At 37.6% G+C, this 21,202-nt stretch overlaps 1 protein-coding gene and 1 pseudogene across 6 annotated transcripts in view; both read left to right on the top strand.

Moving 5' to 3' along the window:
* REV1 (REV1 DNA directed polymerase) overlaps positions 1 to 21,202 on the top strand; it is a 108,970-nt gene that overhangs the window by 14,437 nt on the left and 73,331 nt on the right. For 4 of the 6 annotated variants that reach the window (XR_009447882.1, XM_059658971.1, XM_059658974.1 and 1 more), the window contains exons 2-3: positions 16,181 to 16,244; positions 17,698 to 17,824. The exons of 1 other annotated variant lie outside the window; for it this stretch is intronic. Coding sequence is in view for 4 of the 5 variants with exons in the window: in XM_059658974.1 (XP_059514957.1) it covers positions 16,181 to 16,244; positions 17,698 to 17,824 (191 nt within the window). In the remaining variant the exon portion in view is untranslated. Of the gene's footprint in view, positions 1 to 16,180; positions 16,285 to 17,697; positions 17,825 to 21,202 lie in introns of those variants that run through there. One more of the 6 variants, XM_059658972.1, reaches the window with a different exon arrangement.
* Positions 660 to 4,489, top strand: LOC132213016 (lipoyl synthase, mitochondrial-like; annotated as a pseudogene).

The following is a 21,202-nucleotide window of genomic DNA, read 5'->3' as shown; positions in this document are numbered from 1 at the left end:
CCAAAGAGGACCACACCAAGACACATCATAATTAAAATGCCAAGGGCAAAAGACAAAGAGAGAATCTTAAAAGCAGCAAGAGAAAAACAGTTACCTACAAGGGAGTACCCATAAGACTGTCAGCTGATTTCTCAACAGAAACTTTGCAGGCCAGAAGGAAGTGGCAAGAAATATTCAAAGTGATGAATAGCAAGAACCCACAACCAAGATTACTTTATCCAGCAAAGCTATCATTCAGAATTGAAGGTCAGATAAAGAGCTTCACAGATAAGAAAAAGCTAAAGGAGTTCATCACCACCAAACCAGTATTATATGAAATGCTGAAAGGTATTCTTTAAGAAGTGGAGGAAGAAAAAGGTAAAGATAAAAATTATGAACAACAAATACATATCTATCAACAAGTGAATCTAAAAATCAAGTGAATAAAAAATCTGATGAACAGAATAAACTCGTGAATAGAATAGAATCAGAGGCATAGAATCGGAGTGGAATGACAGTTCTTGGGGGAAAGGGGTGTGGGGGGTGCGGAAAGAGACTGGACAAAACTCTTATATCTGTGGATGAGGACAGTGGGGGAGGGGTAAGGGCAGACAGGTGGGAATTGGGTGGAGGGGAGCTATGGGGGGTAAAAAGAGGAACAACTAATAATCTGAACAATAAAGATTTAATTTAAAAAATAATTAAAAAGGAAGAAGTAAAAAAAAAAATGGCCGAGGGAAAGGGTACATGAGAGCACAGGGGAATTCATGTGTGGCACTTGGGTTGTCCTCTCCCACTGAATTCTGTCTGGTATAGAGCTAACTTCTGGCAATGACGAGTGACAAGATACACCAAGTATTGCCAACCAGGCTTAGTGTCCAGAGTTTTTATTAGAGTTTGTGTTAGGGTCACCGAAGGAGGAACACACGAGGCCAAAAGGGGTGAAGCATTATAAATTTATTAGGTCATCTGAATACCAGATGGGCTGAGTCCCCAAATGGTACTAGCACCCAAAGACGGGGAGTCAGAAGTTTTTAAAGGACTCTAGGCCGGCTTTTTATGGGTAGAGAATTCTCTGTGCAGGTCCGGATTCTAGGAAACTCCGGAGGGGAGAGATGATGGTCTTAGCAAGTGGTGTGTGGTCTAAGCAAGTGGAATGTCCATTGTGAAGTGGCCTAAAGGTCCATTCCCAGGGGAGGGGATATCGATTTGATTATTTGATCAGACCTTACAGTTTGGTCATATAGATATGGTTGACTGCTCATGTGGTTGACCTTTAGTCTCCATTCCCTCAGAACAAGCATGTCAAACACTCAGCAGGCCACGTGCCTCATTTATTTGGCCCGTGTTAGCCTTTGAGTTTGACATGCTTGCCTCAGAAGGTTGATTGTGATGACCAGAAGCCTCCACCATGAATCAGACTATGTGAGTGGCTCCTAGTTCAGTTCCTTGGTAGACAAAGACATTTATTAGGCAGGACATTCCAAGGGCTTAAGAGTTTACCTCCCAGGAATGAAGGAAAAAGACTAGACCTCTATAGTAAAGATTAATATTTTACTATACAGCCACATTGATTAGGCACATCTTATTTTTTGGAAGTATAGACAGAGTTGCATAGTAAGTAAGCTTTTCATGTTAAAAGCCTTTTCATAAATGGATAGAAGAATCATAAACATTTAAAAAATTGCAAGACTAGAATTTCTGTTACAATTCTAGCCCTAAAAGAACTAAGATCTGACTGCTTGTAATTTGCATTGTTAATTTCTCCCTTGAAAATTTGGAGACATTGTTTCATAAAAGCTAAGTGTGATTTTGTACCACAAACCAGTAGTGCAGCTTTATCAAACATTTTGCCCTAGGAGGCAGCTGTGTACAAAATAACTAGTACTTGGCCTACCTGCTCCACAGATGTAAAGATAAATAGTTGTAAAGACCCCTTGAAAAAATAAAAGCACTGTGGAAATGTAAGATATTACTATTGGTGTGTTTAAGTTTAAAGAATTTAAATTTAAATGTTAAAAGTTAAGGAATACTAGAAGGAAATACAAAGTGTCAGTCAACAGATGCATTTTTTTAAATGATTGTGGGAATATGGGTAATTCTCCCTTTTTCCATTTTATGTATTATCTCAGTTTTCTACAATAACATGTGGTGCTTTTATAACTAGAGCAGAGAAAACTTTGAAAATACCTAGCCAAACTGAGTACTGGCTGCATGGAAAAGCAGTGCATAAACACAAATCAGTAATTGGCTTTTCCTGGTAAGTAGATCCCAGGACCCTGCTGGAAGATGGAAGAGGGAGATGTCTCTACGATGCGGGGTAGTGGTCCGCACCGTGAGACCCCAGGTATTTGGAAAATATTTATGCAGCCCAGTCAGAGCAGTAAGTTCCTTGTCAGATAAAGAAAAGGAATTTTTACAAAATGGACCAGACCTTCAAGATTTTATGTCTGGTTATCTTGCAGACAAGAGCACCTGGGATGAATATAAAGGAAACTTAAAGCGCCAGAAAGGAGAAAGGTTAAGACTACCTCCATGGCTAAAGACAGAGATTCCCATGGGGAAAAATTACAGTAAGCTGAAAAATACTTTGCGGAATTTAAATCTCCATACAGTGTGTGAGGAAGCTTGATGTCCCAATATTGGAGAGTGTTGTGGGAGGTGGAGAATATGCTACTGCTACAGCCACAATCACGTGGATGGGTGACACATGTTCAAGAGGTTGCAGATTTTGTTCCGTTAAGACTGCAAGAAAGTCACCTCCACTGGATGCCAATGAGCCCTACAATACTGCAAAGGCAGTAGCAGAGTGGGGTCTGGATTATGTTGTCCTGACATCTGTGGATCGAGATGATTTGCCTGATGGAGGAGCTGAACACTTTGCAAAGACTGTATCATACTTAAAGGAAAGGAATCCAAAAATTCTTGTGGAATGTCTCACTCCTGATTTCTGAGGAGATCTTAAAGCAATAGAAAAATTCGCTCTGTCAGGATATGCACATAATATAGAAACAGTTCCAGAATTACAGAGGAAAGTTCGTGATCCCAGGGCCAATTTCGACCAATCTCTGCGGGTCCTGAAGCATGCCAAGGAGGTTCAGCCTGATGTCATTTCTAAAACATCTATTATGTTGGGTTTAGGCGAGGATGACGAGCAAGTATATGCAACAATGAAAGCACTTCGTGAGGCAGATGTGGACTGTTTGACTTTAGGACAGTATATGCAGCCAACAAAGCGCCACCTCAAGGTTGAATAATACATTACTCCTGAAAAGTTCAAATATAGGGAAAAAGTAGGAAATGACCTTGGATTTCATTATATGGCAAGTGGCCCTCTGGTGCGTTCTTCATATAAAGCAGGTGAATTTTTCCTGAAAAATTTAGTGGCTAAAAGAAAAACAAAAGCCCTGTAACACTTAACAAGACGTTCAAGATCACAGGAATTTTTAGAACTGGATTCCATTTGCTAACAGAGGTGGTGGCAGAATGCCTATGCTTCACTAGATGAACCCTAATTTTTGTTTTAAGAAAAATGTCAATAAGCTGTGCATATTTAATTAGAGCAAATTATTTGCCTTTTAACATATCTTTTTTGTCCCAATAGACAGTTGCTTGCTGTGATGTAATCATAAAACATCCTTGTAAGAGCTTACTGTTTTACAGTATAATTTAAAAACACATTGAAAACTTCTAGCAAACCTTAAGCCTCTCTTACTTGTGCATCATTGACGAATTGCATTTCTGATAAATAACATACTGTGATGAAACAGGAAATATAGCTGGAGACTGATCAGATTATGTGTAATTAGATTTGTTCTTCACATAACAGTATAACATCATTGGGATGCTTTAGAAAGGCTTAAGAGCTTGCATGTTGACTTTTACATTGGTGTGACCACTTTAGTTCGGCAAAATTGTTTTGCATCGATTACTTGTTTAGGGCCTCTGTGAAACCAAGACCACGATGTTGTCCGAGACAGGGAAATGTGATCTAAGGGTAGTTTGCTATCACCATGCACTGTCCCTTTTATTCCTCACATTGCTCTGAGGAGGCGGTTGTATGCATAATAGCAGTGATCTGAGTAAGGAATTTATTTCCTAAGTACTAGGAACTTTTGACTGAATCTTGTCTTTCTTCTACATCTCACAAAGGAAGTCTTTAGGTGGCTATATTGTAAAATATGTAATGTGGATAGCCAGTTCTGTTTTCAGTTTTAAAATGTGTGAACTAGTATTTTTAATAAAAATAATGCATAACTTTGTAAAAAACAAAAACAACAAATCAGTAATTGTGACGATAGCAGTGAATGTCTCAAGGAAAGGTTTATGTATCCAAGTCTGGAATTTGTTGAGAGAGCACTATGTCTAGCCACTCTTATTTGGTAGATTAAAGTTTTTGAATGCTATGTTTAATTGATATTGATCAAGATGGTACCTAATATAGTACAGGAATTGTTTTATTGAAGCAGAAAAAAATTGGTAATAGGAAAATGTGTCAATATACGGAAGGGGGAAAAACCAGTTTAAAATGAAAATTTTTTTAAAAAAATATATTTTATTGATTTTTTAGAGAGGAAGGGAGAGAGATAGAGAGTTAGAAACATCGATGAGAGAGAAACATCGATCAGCTGCCTCCTGCACATCCCCTACTGGGGATGTGCCCGCAACCCAGGTACATGCCCTTGACCGGAATCGAACCTGGGACCTTTCAGTCCGCAGGCCGACGCTCTATCCACTGAGCCAAACCGGTTCCGGCTAAAATGAAAAATTTTAAGGATTTATCAGGTTAGGAATAATATCTGGTCTAAATATCTTGCCTTTTTATTTTTATATGTTTTTGAAAAGTACTTTAAATATATCAAATACAGTTATTTAGGATAATAAATACACAGCTATGATTCTTAGGATGTAAATTTTCATCTTGGTTTAGAATCCCTACTGTTATAGAAAAACTGGACAAGAACCAAGCAGCGCTCTGAGAGTTTGGAGTTACACTTTATTCACTGCGGTGGGCTTAGGGAAATGAATCCAAATTCTAAGCAAAGCTACAAGCAAAACTTCCCTTTTTATGGAAGAGCCAGCCCTTTGTGCGCTTGCTGGCAGCGGCCTTGAAAACTACACAGTTCTATCCAATTAAAAAATGCACCTGGCATGGCATTGGGTGTATCTAGTCTCTGGCCTACAAGGTCAGACAGCTAAGTTTATCTCCCCCACTATTCAAGCAGGCTAGAAAGCCAAGTTATTTTTTCAGAATAAGAGGCCGTCCAAAGAATAGCAGAGAATTCCAAACAGTAGTTTTACAGAATAGGGGTTTTCCTTTACAAGTGAGTATATGCTAAAGACTAGAGCCAGTAGTTGTGCTTCTTGGACATTGTTACAAGGACTCAGTATTCTTCATCTAGGTGTTTTTGTTTTAAATAGATTGGCGAGGGTCTCTTCAAAGTAAAATCCTGACTATAGTGTGTGGGATGGGGCTGGAAGAAGGTTCTACTTCCTTGGGATACAAAATTCAAGAATCTGTCTTGTGCCCTTATAACTTCAGCAGTCTGAGAACCATGATGGTGTCTGTGGTTGAATCAAAACAGCTGTATTTTTGTATCTAAATGTTATATAAAAAGCTATTTATCTGGTGGTAAAGCCTTTTTCACATAAGACCAAATAAGAGCACATTTGAACAGGTATTGACAGACCTTGTTAGTGACTATGTGCCAGTACTTCATTTACTTAGTTACTTATAAGGACAATAGTTGGTCCTGGTAAATTAATTCTGCAAACCCGTTCCCACTGCCTTCTCCTAAAAGATTTTAAAAAATGTTATACAGATTTCTTAGGGAAGTAGTCTCTTTCCCAGCTTTGTACTACCAACTGAACTCCCAGTCACCCCTTCCCTGTAGCTTGCTAGTTGGTCTCTGTGAACCCAGATGCCTGTGGAGTGTTTCCAGTGTCAAAAGTCTTTTTTTTTTTAATCATCTTTGCTTCTTTTTAAAAATGTTTTGTTTTTTAAATTGTAGTAAAATACATATAAACATAAAATATACCATTTTAACCATTTTTAAGCATATAGTTCAGTAATGTTAAGTATATTCATCTTGTGCAACTAACCTCCAGAGCTTTTTCATCTTGCAAAACTGAAACTTTAACCCATTAAACAACTCCCTATTTCCCCCTTTCCAAGCCCCTGGCAACCACCATTCTACTTTCTGTCTTTATGAATTTGACTACTCTAGATAACTCATATAAGTAAAATCACACAATATTTATCTTTTTATAGCTGGCTTATTTTCACCTAGCATAATGTCCTCAAGGTTCATCCTTGTAGGATGTATCCGAATCTTCGTCCTTTTTAAGGCTGAAAATACACCATTGTCATGTATATACCACATTTTGCTTACCCATTCATCAGTCACTGGACACTTTGAATGCTTCTACCTTTTGGCTGTTGTGAATAATGCTTTTATTAACATGGGTGTACAAATACCATTTCTAGACCCTATTTTCAATTATTTTGGGTATATACCCAGAAGTGGAATTTCTGGGTGATATGGTAATTCTATATTTATTTTTTTAAGGAATTGTCATACTGATTTCCATAGTAGCTACACCATTTTGCATTCCCACTGACAGTGGGTTGCCTGCCAAGGCTCCCATCTCATCCCTCAGGGTGTTGTCCTGGGAGATGTCTATTAGCTGGTACTGGATGCACTTCCCATCCAGGGTGCGGGTTACCTCACTCTGCTGGGATTTGATTTCGAGTGACCCAGTGACCAACATGCTGTAGACACGCAGGCCAGTCATGCTGCTGGTGGATGGACTGGCAGATGAGCAGCAGTAGCTGCACCTACTCAACAACTATTTAAGTTGAGGATAAACCCTTACATGCACATATAACTAGCATAATGAGACTGAAGAAAAGCCACTCAAAATCAATTTCATTATTTAATAGTTAGTATACTTTATAGAGTTACAAATATGTAGCCAACAAATTAACACTGATGAATATGTATTTGGACATTTTCTGAATATGTAGTGGGAATTTTGCTGGTGTGTTACGAACTGTTTGGAAACTTATAATGTTGATAATTCTTTAGAAAATGGATGAAATACTACTTTGGCATGAAAATGATTGCTCCTGGTGATTAACATCATTCTGTGGGGAGGTAATATCCACCAACAATCAGTAAAAAAGTCAAAATGATATTCTTTTGTAGTGGGTTTTGATTAGCCTTTTTTACCTATCTACTAGAGGCCCAGTGCACGAAATTTCACACACGGGTAAAGGCCCTAGGCCTGGCCAGTGGTCAGGGCCGATCGAGCCTTCGGGCTGCTGGCCGGGGCCCTTCCTTTGTTCCACGCTGCCCCCGGTGGTCAGTGCATGTCATAGTGAGCGATCAACCTCCTGGTCTCTAAGTCGAACTCCCAAGAGGACACGTTGCATATTAGGCTTTTATACGTGTATATATAGAAGATCTATCCTCACCTGAGGACATTTTTTTCCATTGGTTTTTTTGGAGAGTAGAAGGGGAGGTAGGAGAGCATGAGAAGAGAGAGAAAGAGAGATTGAGACAGACAGAAACATTGATGTGAGAGAGACACATCAGTTGGTTGCACCCTGACAGGGGCTGGGGCATTGAGTTTGTAACCGAGGTATGCGCCCTTGACCAGGAATCAAACCCATGACCCTTCGGTCCACTGGCTGACGCTCTAACCAATGAGCATCTGGCCAGGGCTTGACTAGCCTTTTATATTTATTTTTTAATTTATTGTCTAAAGTAGCGGTTCTCAACCTGTGGGTCGCGACCCCTTTGGCGGCGGGGGGGGGGGGGGGGGGTCGAACAACCCTTTCACAGGGGTCGCCTAAGACCATCCTGCATATAAGATATTTACATTACAATTCATAACATTAGCAAAATTACAGTTATGAACTAGCAACGAAAATAGTTTTATGGTTGGGGGTCACAGCATGAGGAACTGTTTTAAAGAGCCAGAAGGTTGAGAACCACGGCTTTAACTGGTTTTGAGGTGTGTGATGGTGCATCATCATGAAGCAAAATTACTTTGCCGTGTCTTCTGGCACATTCTGGTCGTTTCATGATCAGAGCGTGGTTCAAATTGATTATTTGTTGTCAGTAGCGATCAGTATTAACAGTTTCACCTGGTTTTAGAAACTCATAATACACCACACCTTCCTGATCCCACCAAACACAGAGCATTGTCTTCTTTCTGAAGCGATTTGGCCTTGCAGTCAATGTTGATGGTTGACCTGGATCAACTCATGATTTTGTGCATTTGAGATTCTCAAAATAAATCCACTTTTCATCGCCAGTCACAATCTGATGCAGAAAAGAATTTCTTTTGTGCCATTGAAGCAACATTTTACTGATGACTTTTCGGTTTCCATTTGTCTTTCATTCAGTTGATGTGGCACCCATTTTCCTTCCTTTAAAATCTTTCCCATTGCTTGTAAACAATCAGAAATTGTTTGCTGAGCAGTGTTTAATCTTTTTGCTTTTGAGTTTGACATGCATCTTCATTCAATAATGCTTGTAATTGTTGGTCTTCAAACTTTTTCGGTTTACCTGGACATTCTTTGTCTTTCACATCGAAATCATCAGTTTTAAAGTGTTTAAACCAGCATTCACAAGTATCTTGAGATGGAGCATATTCACCATAAGCTTCCCGAAGTATTCAGCAGCACTTTTCTTCAAAATAAAGTAATGAATTAACACGTTGTTTGTGGGTAGTTTTTATCGCGCGCTAACAGGTGGCACGGGCCATTTTTGCTAATTTTTTGTGCATATGGCAACGTTCAGTAAAATCACGATAACTTTAGTTTATGTATTTATATATTACCCGCATTCTACCGCTAGTCTATGAAAAACATATTAATATGTGTCCCGTGCTCTACTACACTGGTAGAACGTATAAATACGTAAAACGTATAAATACGTTTCCTGCATACAATGTGTTAAAACTTCCCTCAAATGCTCTTTTTTTGGCACGAAATTTGACATTTTTAAGTGTAAAAATATCTATGATGTTAACACCTTCAGAAAATTTGACATACGAAGTTTTGAAGCTTGTTGTCAATACAACAAAATAGCATACATGTCAAATCGCATATATATCAACATATGTGTAACTCCACCTATTGAAAAAATCCGCATTATTAACTGGTACACCTAGTAGGTTGGAACCCAGTCTGCAGGAATTTCATCTGAAAACTAGTAGGCACTTTTTACTTAACAAGCCTACCTTGGGAATTGGATGGCTTGTCCATGAAGGACATTCTCTTAGTGAGTGGGGTTAGTCAAGAGGACACATTATACTAGTAGTTGAGAAGGTTGTGGGTAACTGAGAGGATGAGAACAGTTTTATTTCTGTGGACTGTTTCTCCCAAGCTGTGATAGCCTGACTTCTTGCCCTCCTCCATGCTAGGGAGAGCAGTATTTGAAGAAGCAAATGAGTCATCTAGAGTGGGGAACTTTTCCCCTGGATATGGCGTCAGGGCACTAACAAAGCCCCTTTTTCAAAGTTTCTTACTGGTTAGCAGAAACATAAGCCTTACTCATGGCATACCAGTTTCCAAGATCAGGGTTTTACATTAGCTACTTCCTGATTTCATGCTTCCAAGGAAGCACCGTAGTCTTTAGAACCCTTTAAATCAGCGGTCGCCAAGCTTTTGGACCTCACGGACCACCAGTTGGCGACCACTACTTTAAATGATTTATACTTAATTCTACCTGTTTTGTGGTTCTGGTTAGCACCAAAAGTGTGTGTCATTTGCTAATCTTGTCTGTGCTACTTTTTGAGGAAGGAGTGTCTATCATATTGCTGACTATTAAACAGCACAGGATTCTATTGTGAATTTTTGGAAAGCTGTTTTAAAATAAGAGAAATAAAGAGTAGGTAAGATTAAATATGCAAGGTGGAGTTTTGAATATTGATATATTGAGGTACACTATACTTGTGACATATCGCTATTACTACCATGCTTTATATATAAATTTATTTTCTTTATTCAACAAGAATTTATTGACTTCCTATCATATACAAGATTAAAAGCAATTTTTTATTTTTATCTTTTATTGGTTTCAGAGAGAAAGGGAGAGGGAGAGATAGAAACATCAGTGATAGGAGAGAATCATTGATCGGCTGTCTCCTGCATGCCCCATACTGGGGATTGTGCCTGAAAACTAGGCATGTGCCCTGACCAGGAATTGAACCATGACCTCCTGGTTCATAGGTTGACGCTTAACCTCTGAGCCATGCTAGCCGGGCAAGGCAGTTTTACATGTTTAGCATATTTTTCATACTTTCATTCTGTGGTATCTTGAGTATCAGAAAGCAGATGAGTGTGGGTCTAACCGAAATGAGGGAAGTATAAACAGTCTTTGATGCCATGTACATATCAACAGAAGTGTGATAAGCCTACTTACTGTTTACATCCTGTCACCTGAGTCTCCCTTTTATTTGGCCATGCAGTTCAGGTTGTCAGATAGCTTTGCTGCTTGCCAGCATGGTCTGTCACTGCTCTTGACCAGGATTATGGATCTGGGTCATGTAGTTCACTTGATGCTCCAGGGTTTGCTGTTTTTTTCCCCCCATTATTCCTGCCTAAAATCTTTCTTTTAAGTTTATTTGTAGAGCTAGTGTTTCCTTGATTGGTGCACATTTCTTTTTAGAACTCATACAGAGTGCCTATTTTTTCATTTGTCTCAGTAGTGCCTACTATAGTATCATGCTTTCACAGAGTATTATGCCGTTAGTAGTCTAGTGTGGGTTCTCCTGTACGTGGTCTCTAAGTTATTTCTTAGATGACATAATTAACTGTGATATGTAATGTAATCTACAGCTATATACTGAATTGCTTAGCATTGACTGTCTGATAAAAGAAAGTTATACAATTGATGTCATCCAGCAGTGACAGGGCTGATAAGTTGCCACTCCTAGTGTTCATTAAAGGCCAGATTTAGTTATGATTTTACCCCTAATTTATTGTCATGGGCCATTTTAGCCTAAACATAGATTATTTAAATGAATTTGATAGAACAAGTTGCCTTATCTGTCACCTTCTGGAATAAGTAAAAGGGATCTGTATAATAAGTAAACAAATGTAGAGCAACATTGTTAAATAATAAAATCCTTGAAATACATTGCTAACAAATAATGGATATAGTTTTGTTTTTTTTTTATATTTAGTTTCTGAAAATAGTTTTTCAGTGTGTCTTGTATAGTGCACCAAAGAGAACTGTGAAAGGATTTCAATCTAAAATGGAACAGGAGGATTTGAAATGGAGAATCTCATGCATGTGTGAACTTCAGAACCAAGAAACTGATTTCCTATAAATGCCTGATTTACAGAAGACCAAAACCAATGAATATCTGCCAGAACTCCCTCCCCATTCTCCAGCCAGTGAACTTATTGTGTAGACTTTAGCTGAAGTTCCCCCTTTTTGCACTCCTTGCCAATAAATACAGCTCCCTTCACCCCTCAAGGCTCTCCTGTACCTTGTTACAGCATGCAATTCTTCTGCTATCCTATATAATAAAGAGCTAATATGCAAATGTTCATCGTGCCCTCACACTGGGGCTAGGGGACCTGAGGCCCTGCCCCCCGCCTGGCGCCAGGCTGGGGGACCAGAGGCTGCGCCCCCCACCCAGCGGGGCTTGACGGGGGTGGGGCCGGCTGGGTCTGGGTCTCGCACAATTTCGAGGTGCACACAGTTGGGCAGGGACTTGACTCTGGGTCCTGTGGCACGCCGCAAACTCTGACAGGAGGGAGGTTGTCATATATATATATTTACTACTTTTCATCTCTCACACTTGTATTATAGAGAAAGGGCAAATAGCAATATTAAAATATTTCCTCTAATTAATTCCCTTTTAATGTGCATGAATTTCGTGCACCAGGCCACTAGTTTCCAAATAAACTCAGTTTATGGTAATTTGAGCTTTCCTTAGTTTACCTGTTTTTTAAGTTAACAGAACTCCAGTAGTCAACTGTTCTAACCTCTTATAGTAAGAGACCCAGGTGATAGTAATTGTGACCCAAGAAATTAAGATTTCCCAGAGATCAGTGAAACCAGTTAGTGACAGAGCCTTGACTAGAAACAGTTCCTCTTTTTCATAATCTTTGGATTCACTTAAGCTATATATTAATGCTACAAACAACTGATTGCCAGTATTGTATTTTTATCCAGTCATTGTTTAACATTGATTTATCCAGATATTTACTGTTTGCCTTTTCTTTTTCTGTAAGAGAATTTACCTTTCACCTGAGGGATATCCTTTTGGGTTTCCTTCAGTGCAAGTTTGCTAATGCCATTAGCTTCTGTTTTATTTGCCTGAAATGCCTTTATTCTATTCTTAACTGATTTTTTTCTGGGTATAGAATTCTAAGTTAATGATTTTTTCTCCCCAGAACTGTTGTCTTCTAACTCTTTTAGTTTCTATTGGAAAGATGGCTTCCTGTTTAATTTGTTCTTTTGTGTATTTTGAATGGAATCACTCTGTTCTCCCTACTCATGTCACCTTTCAATGTATATATTTTTGTCTTTAGTTTTCCATACTTCTATTATATATCTAAATACAGATTTCTGGTTTTTCCCCCTGGATTTCTCGTATTTGTGGCTTGATATCTTTAATCAGTTTTAGAATGATTTAGCCATAATTTCTTCAAATATAACTTGTTTTTCTTATTTTTTTTCCCTCCCAAATTTACTTAAGTTAGACCTTCTTATATATCCTTTATCTTTTTCCCTCCCATGTTTTCTATCATTTTGTGTCTGTTACTCCTTTATCTGGATCTTTTCTTGTTACTTATTTTCAACTGTTCTTTATTTGCTTTTATTTATAAATTTGCCCATCTACTTCTGGTATGTTTCAATTCTAGAGTTAGCATTTAATTACTACCTTGTATACTTCCCAGTTTTTTACCCATATTCTGATACTTTGTTAAATTCAGTATCTGAAGTATCTGTGGATCTGTTTATTTTGTTGTTGCTGTTGGCTCTCACTCATGTGATCTTGTGTGCCTGGTTGGTTTTGTTTGTGTGCCAGACATTATATTTGCAAGATTGTACAAGTATGTGGAGTTTAGGATGTTCTCCACTGAGGATTTACATTTGCTTCACCGGCACTAACAATCCAAAATCACCTTAATTTGCTTTCAGAGACAAATAATCTGTGGCAGGATACATGTTCTGCAAAGTATGGTCTGCCTACTTTCAGCTTACTCTTATTCTTTGGGTCTTCATCCCAAGTGTGCAGATTTATATCCTTGGAAGACCTTTGAACTGCAACTTCTGTTCGCTTAATACTGTGATTTTTGTTTTCAAAAACATTGTCCATCTTCTCAGCCACTTTTCTAGAGTTGCCAAATGCCCTCAGCGAGAAAAGCTGTCCCAGTTTGTGTGGGGAAAGGTAGCATGAGATGGCAGGAGTCCTCTCTGTCATCTTCTAAATCTTGGCCCAGTAATTCAGTATTTGCTGGACGTTGTATGCCTTGAGGCAATTTTTTAAAATCAATGTTTTGTGTAGCTTTCCTCTTCTTCAGCAGGAAGTTTGGTCCATATTGTTTAGTTTACTATTTGTTATGGAATTTTCTCAAGTTGAATTTGAATGTATAAAATGAAATATGCTTCTTGTTTCCTTTTCCCTTTTTTGGGGTCTTTCTTATTCTTTGAATCCTGGACCACTAGGAGTTTGCTGTACATGGGTCAAATTAGTGGAAATGATGAAATTACAATTTTAATTCCTTTATTCTCATTTCTTTTACTTGTCGAAGCTTTAAACATTTGTCTGGGATAGTTATATTACTCTGGAATGGGTAAAGAACCTTTAAAATGTGTTTGTTGTTTTTTTATTACAGCGTTGTTTCGTACTTGTCTATCCTCATTAACCCATCAGTAAGGATTTTCATATTGGCTTTTCTCAGTGGATACACAATACCTCTTAAATAAGAGGCTCTTAAATGATTGGGCAAATGAATTAAACTAAAAATATATTGTATTTTTAAAATTTGCCTCATTTATCAGATTGTTGCATTTACCTTTTGTGGGTATGCATCCTTAATCTAATAGCCAGAACTCCCAAACTCTCTTTACTTGTTAGAGCAGATATATGGATTCAGGTTATATGAAGTCAAGGACTGTGTGTTAACAAATTTCCCAAGACTCCTTTAAGATAAGGGGAAAAATCTTGAGGGACTGGACAAAGTAAGCCTCGCGAAAACAAATATTCAGCAAAGCAAATATGGCAGTTCTGAGACTCATGATGAACCTTGGGTAGCCATGCCCCTGCCTTTATCAAACTTGAAAAAACAAAATTCTTCTCCCTCAGCACCAGCAGCCCCTAATCAGGGTTAATCACTTTGCACTTTGTTGCTCTGTTGGACTTAACTCTTTGAGCATATCTCCACACATCTTTTAGGCACCCTTCAAAGGTAGACAGTAAAAATTTATAATTAACATAAATGTCAGAAAGGAGAAACTACATCCCACAATATACCAAGAATAGAAATATTTGAAAGAAAATATATGCTGTCATGTTCTAAGATGTTACTCAATAACAAAACCTTAAAAACCATATCAAAGCTGATTTGACTTGGATAATGTATAAGGCTTCTCCAGTAACATAGGGGAACCATTTGATATTAACCTACATATAGTTACTAGAAGAAAAAAATGCCTAAATGGAAATCATGTTAATTTTATGAAGGATAATGCAGTCATGTCTCAAGATGTAGCCATTTAGGGTTAGCCTTATGTTTTGATGTAGAAGTCATTTTATTATTTTTTAAATATTTTAAAAATGTTTTTTATTGAATTTTAGAGGTTGAGGAAGGAAGAGGGAGAGAGAGATAGAAACATCGATAAGAGAGAAACATCGATAAGAGAGGAACATCAATTGACTGCCTCCTACATGCCCTCTTCTGGGGATCCAGCCTGCAACCCAGGCATGTGCCCTGACTGGGAATTGAACCAGTGACCTCTTGGTGCATGGGTTGATGCTCAACCACTGAGCCACAACAGCCAGGCTTAGGAGTCATTTTATACCTTGCTAGCCACTGAGCTATCATTTGGTCATTTTGGTAATTTTATAGTACAGATGGTCAAGTGTTGGCTTAAGGAAAATGCCAGATTTCCTAGTTTATCAGTGTAATCTTTCTGCGTCAAATCCCTAGATCAGCACTTTTCAACCTTTTCATCTCATGGCACACATAAACTAATTACCAAAATTCTATGGCATACCAAACAATGCATATTTTGCCAGTGTAACTATAAAAATAGGTATAACTTTGATTCATTCACACCAGACAGCTATTGTGTTGGCCGTTGTCGTTTTTTAATTTGACAATCTAAGGGAAAAGAGGTGAGTGCCCCTGACTAAATAGTCAGGTATTGCATGTTTTAAAAATTCTTGTGGCCTGACTGGAGTGGCTCAGTTGTGGCCTCATCTTGAGAGAAGTAATAACTGAAGCGTTGTCCTGTGCACTGAAAGGTTGCCAGTTTGTTCCTGGTCAGGGCATGTGTGGAAGGCAAACCATTGAGGTTTCTTTCTCTTATCAATGCTTCCCTTTCTCTGTCTCTATCCCCCTCCCTCCCTTTCTTCCTTCCTCTCTAAGCATGTCCTCCGGTGATGATTAAAAAAATTTCTTTTGTGTGTGGCACACTTGAAAATCACTGCTTTAGTAGATGTGTTATTTTACTTGATTTTTTTAAAGGGCTTTTTGCGTAATAGATGAATTACACTGTGAGTGCACTCTCAAGTGCCCAGTATACAATAGCAAAGACAGAGTTTAAGAGCCATACTATAGGTCATTTCATAAAGGAATGTGTTTTCTTAGGTTCTGTTAACACTGATTAATCCTTAACAAGTAATCACGACCATGTTAGTCAGATTTGGTGATGTTTTACATAAGTAGGTGTTGGGATTGTTGCTCAGGAATGTCTAAAAGATTTTCCTGTTTAAATTTAAAGTACTTGTAATTAAAACCTGATACTCACCTGTAGGAGGGTGTTTTTAGGAACAAATGTCACTTGTGAAAATTTGGAAAAACTTTCTTCACTTGGTATTATACTTTCAACTTTTATAAATTAAACATTTGTATTTTAATTTTTTATTTTTCTTGATACTAAAGTAAAATATCAATTAGTATATTATGTTATAAGATTGATTTTATTTTTTCTCCCTAATACAGAAACTCCACCATGAGACGAGGTGGATGGAGGAGGCGAGCTGAAAATGATGGCTGGGGAAAATGGGTGTGTTTTAAAAGAATAAAAATTATATTGAACTGTCTAGGTATTTTTCATTCTTTTTATAGCTTATAATGTGATTTAAGCCATTTTCTAAATTATAAATCACTTTAGATATCAACTCTGAGTTTTCACAATGTGTAGAAAGCTCAACTTGAACCTCTAAACTTGCAGGAATTTTATCCTGAGAAAATAAATATTATAGCGCACACAATTTATTGTGTGATAATTTTATTGCAGCATTGCTAATAATACTGAGAAACAGGAAAACAGCTATCCAAGAATAGGGAATTGGTTAAATAAATTATTTTTATACAGTGAAACACTGCAGCCATTATTTAGCTTTATATTTCTTAAACTGGCAGATGGTCTTGACTTAAAAGGGTGTTGTGTTATGAAGGAATATTGATATATATGATTCTGTTTTTGTAAAGCTGCTATGCTTTGAGGCATAGATATAAACTTTGAAAATAATATCCTAAAATGTTACCAATGAATGGGATCATAGCTAATTTAAAGTTTCTTCTTTATATTTAAAGTACTTTATGTGTCTGCAACAAGCAGAATCCGAAGTAACCGCTTGAGCTAAAGCTGACCCGTATTTAAAGTACTTTAAATTTAATATTTGAATAATCAAAAACAATGAAGTCATTTCCATTTTGAAAAAAATGTGTACTACTTCTGCACACCTACTGCTTTCTTTTAAAGACCTAATTGATACTCTTAATTGATCTAGGTAAATCAATAAAAACTTAATTGATAATTTAAATCAATTAAGCTTAATTATTTAAATATTTGGGGGAAATGTAGCTGAATTCAGGCATGCTTTTCAGATTTGTAAATGTCTGTAGGAAAAATGATAATGTTTTTATATTCTTTTTTTAGGTTCCTGTTATCTAATGAAAATTTGTCATAGATTAGATCCAGAATTTAGCCACCGAATTCTTTATTGTATTCTTATCTACATGTATAGAGGACTATACTGTTTTTTCAAGCTGCTTCATTTTACATGAAGTTTTTTAAGCTTTCTATATACAGAAGATAGCGGAAGCCCATTTAAAATACACACTTATTGACCACAAGTTAAATTTTAATTGATTTAAACTTTGATGTAACTTTTGCTTGATTTTGTAGATAAGAACAATATTTTGTGGCATTAAATTTATTATTTCTGACATTTTACATATTCTTATTTTTGTTTGATATTTTGAAATAACTTACTATAAAAATGTTAAAGAATTATTAAAAATTGAGTCAAAAGAGGGAAAAGTCTCTTTTGACCTGCCTGTTTTATTGCCTTGCCTCTGGTTCATGTTTAGCATTACACCTTTGTCATCATTATACTTTGGCCATTGGCACAGAATAAAGTCTTTTTAAATAGAAGTTTCTTTAAGAAAAGGGGTAAAGGGGGTAAAAGTATAACTTTTGTGATTAGTGTTTACCTTTTCTTTAATTCTAGGGTGGATATATGGCTGCCAAGGTCCAGAAATTGGAGGAACAGTTTCGATCAGATGCTGAAATGCAGAAGGATGGAACTTCATCTACAATTTTTAGTGGAGTTGCCATCTATGTTAATGGATATACAGGTTGAGTACTTTTTACTTTTTAGGTACTCTTTTGGCATGCATTATTATTAGGATTGAGAGTGACTTTTTAAAAATTATCTATAATAATAAAAGGGTAATATGCTAATTAGACCGGAGGAAGCCGGTGCCCGCAGCCAGGGGAAAGAAAGCCTACTCTTGCACAAATTTTCATGCATGGGGCCTCTAGTCTTGTATATAAAAATGATAAAAGTAAAATCCTTTGGTTAGGTACTCCGTCACTTTTACTGCTATTCCACCTATACCTGCCATTGTCTCTTTTTAAAAAATAAATATGTTTTTATTGATTTCAGAGAGAGGGAGAGAGAGAGATAGAAATATCAATGATGAGAGAGAATCATCAATCAGCTGCCTCTTGCACAGTCCCCACTGGGATCAAGCCTACAACCTGGACATGTGCCCTGACTGGTAATGGAACCATGACCTCCTGGTTCATGGGTCAGCGCTCAACCACTGAACAGTACTGACTGGGGCTGCCATTGTCTTTTATTTTAATTTTTATTAAAGTACTTAGGGTTTTGTGTGTGTATGTGTGTTTTAATATATCTTTATTGATTTCAGACAGGAAGGGAGAGGAAGAGAGAGATAGAAACATCAATGATGAGAGGGAATCATTGATTGGCTGCCTCCTGCATGTGCCCTTGGCAGGAATCAAACCCCAGGCTGACGCTCTATCCACTGAGCCAAACCAGCTAGGGCTAAAGCACGTAGTTTTTAAAAAGTCAAATGAGCCCGGCTGGTGTGGCCTCAGTTAGGTTGAGTTTCGTCCAATGCACCAAGTGTTCTCCAGTTGGATTACTGGTCAAGGCACATGCCCCCGCTCCATCCCGTGTAAGGAGCGTACAGGAGGCAGCCAATCATCGATGTTTCTATCTCTCCCTTCCTCTCTCTAAAGCAGTGGTTCTCAACCTTCTGGCCCTTTAAAACAGTTCCTCATGTTGTGACCCCCCAACCATAAAATTATTTTCATTGCTACTTCATAACTGTAATTTTGCTACTGTTATGAATCGTAATGTAAATATCTGATATGCAGGATGGTCTTAGGCGACCCCTGTGAAAGGGTCATTCGACCACCAAAGGGGTCGCGACCCACAGGTTGAGAACTGCTGCTCTAAAGTCAATAAAAACATATTTTTTAAAAAGTCAAATGAGGTTTAAAATTAAAAACAGTAGTGGTCTTGATTAAACAGCTAATTGGAAGCTCATCACATGCGTGTGGTACTTGTGAACTGTGAACTTCAATATAGGAGGATCTTGTAAGGTCACTTCACTGGTAAATCTCCCACTGTAATTACCTATAGATTTGGGGGCTGGTGGAGGAGGAGGGTGGTATATATGTAAGATTTCCCAGACTCTTGCTTAGAGAAGTGTAATAATCCAACTGTCAGCATATTGGTAGCCAAGAGGGAAGCAATGTGCCATAACTCTGAGAAAGTAGAGTTTTATTTAATCTTCCTATTATTTTTTTCATTTCCTACATCACTTCTCCCCTCCTGCTATGCTTATTGTCATTGAGTCTGGTACCTGGAAGGGACTGGATAGTCTTCTTTGTGAGTCTAGGGCAGCCGTGGGCAAACTACGGCCCGCAGGCCGGATCCGGCCCGTTTGAAATGAATAAAACTAAAGAAAAAAAAAAAGACTGTACCCTTTCATGTAATGATGTTTACTTTGAATTTATATTAGTTCACACAAACACTCCATCCATGCTTTTGTTCCGGCCCTCCGGTCCAGTTTAAGAACCCATTGTGGCCCTCGAGGCAAAAAGTTTGCCCACCCCTGGTCTAGGGGGACGTGGGGGGAGATGTGGAATTCTAATCACTCTGTTACACAGAATTTCTACTGTGAACTCCTTGTTTTACTACCTGTCCACAGGTCTACTTTGAGAGGTGCCTTGTACCCCTATTGCATGCATTTCTCTTGGTTTCACTGGCACTAAGCAACCTCTTCTGGATTTCCATACAGCCAACTTAGATTTTAGCTTTCTCTCATCTGCAAGAACAGTTACCACTTGTCTACTGGCTGTCAGATGTTCCTGCTAAAGTTTCTCTTCATTCTCTTTAGGATTTCTTTCCTATTAAGATAATTTAAGTGTATTTTGACATGAATGGCTGCAAATATTTGTGTCAACTTCTTATACTTTTTCCTCTCCACTTCTCAACTGGCTGATACCTGCTTATCTTTAATACTCTTTATATATAACTTCCCTTTGGTTGTCTGATTGTCTTCTTACTGGCCTGGCTTACTTCTCATGCTCCTATGTGGCACCTTGTATTTGTCTGCACCTTAGCATTTTTAAGATCTTACTATAGACAAGAACAGGAGATACATTTTCATTACTACTGTATTTTTGGTACCTCTACAGTGACTGGGTGTAACCTCTCAGGAAATATTTGTTGAATTTTACAGTTATGTTTTAAATTAACTGATACATTTGTCTGATTGAATTTTATCAGGCATCCTTGACAATAAATTCTTAAAATGATTTGCTGGTGCAGCTTTGGAAAAATTCACATGCAACTTTTCTACTTGGGTATTCTGGAACATTGAAGCTCCACAGGCCTTCCTGAGATGTATTATAAAAGATTCAAAATGTTAACAAAAAGAAATAAACAATGTTTGTTACATTAGCCAGTTATGGGAATCCTCAATTTGCAATGGCACCTTAGTCACGTTAGAGGAAGAAAAAGAGACAGAGGGAAAAATAAGTATTAGGAATCACTACCATGGTTGAAAGTCTGGAATTCTAACCACTTTTGTCACTGATTTTTGTGTGACCATAAGACATTTTCTCTTTGAACCTATTTATTTTGGACCCATTATCACTATCCCTTTTTCTTTAGGGTAGAGATAATATTAATTTTTACTCTTGTTATTGTTACATTATAATTCTACAAGTGAAGATCCATTATGCAGAATTTCATAGGACATGCAAATTGTGGTGATAGAATTCTTTTAGAAAAATAATGTTTTAGTGAAAACTTTGCAGCTTTATAGATAAAACAGAATCAACACCCATGTAATGAATTAGCAAGTGAAGAATAATGCTTTAGATGCAGGAAGACTAGTAGGGAATGCTGTTTTATTGTTAATTCTTAATCATGATTCCTGCAAACTTTAATATTCCAAGTTTTCTTGATTCTTTTAAAGCTTCCAATTCTGCCATCTGAACTTCTCTTTGATAACTCTTATTTCTCCCAACCCAGTTAGCACTGAACTTGAGCTGAGAGAGAAGATCCTCTGCCTTTTGGATACTCTGCCTCTTCAATCCATTCTCTCTTCTTTTTGTCCCCTTTCCCCCCAAAAAAGCATCTTCTCCTTGTTAAGGTCAACTTCTTTGTCTTCCATCCTCTTTTTTTTTTT

Source organism: Myotis daubentonii, chromosome 12 (assembly GCF_963259705.1).
Source record: "Myotis daubentonii chromosome 12, mMyoDau2.1, whole genome shotgun sequence".
In the NCBI taxonomy this organism is placed as follows: domain Eukaryota; kingdom Metazoa; phylum Chordata; class Mammalia; order Chiroptera; family Vespertilionidae; genus Myotis; species Myotis daubentonii.
The sequence above is the reverse complement of the archived record's forward strand: the minus strand, read 5'-3'. Positions and strand labels throughout refer to the sequence as shown.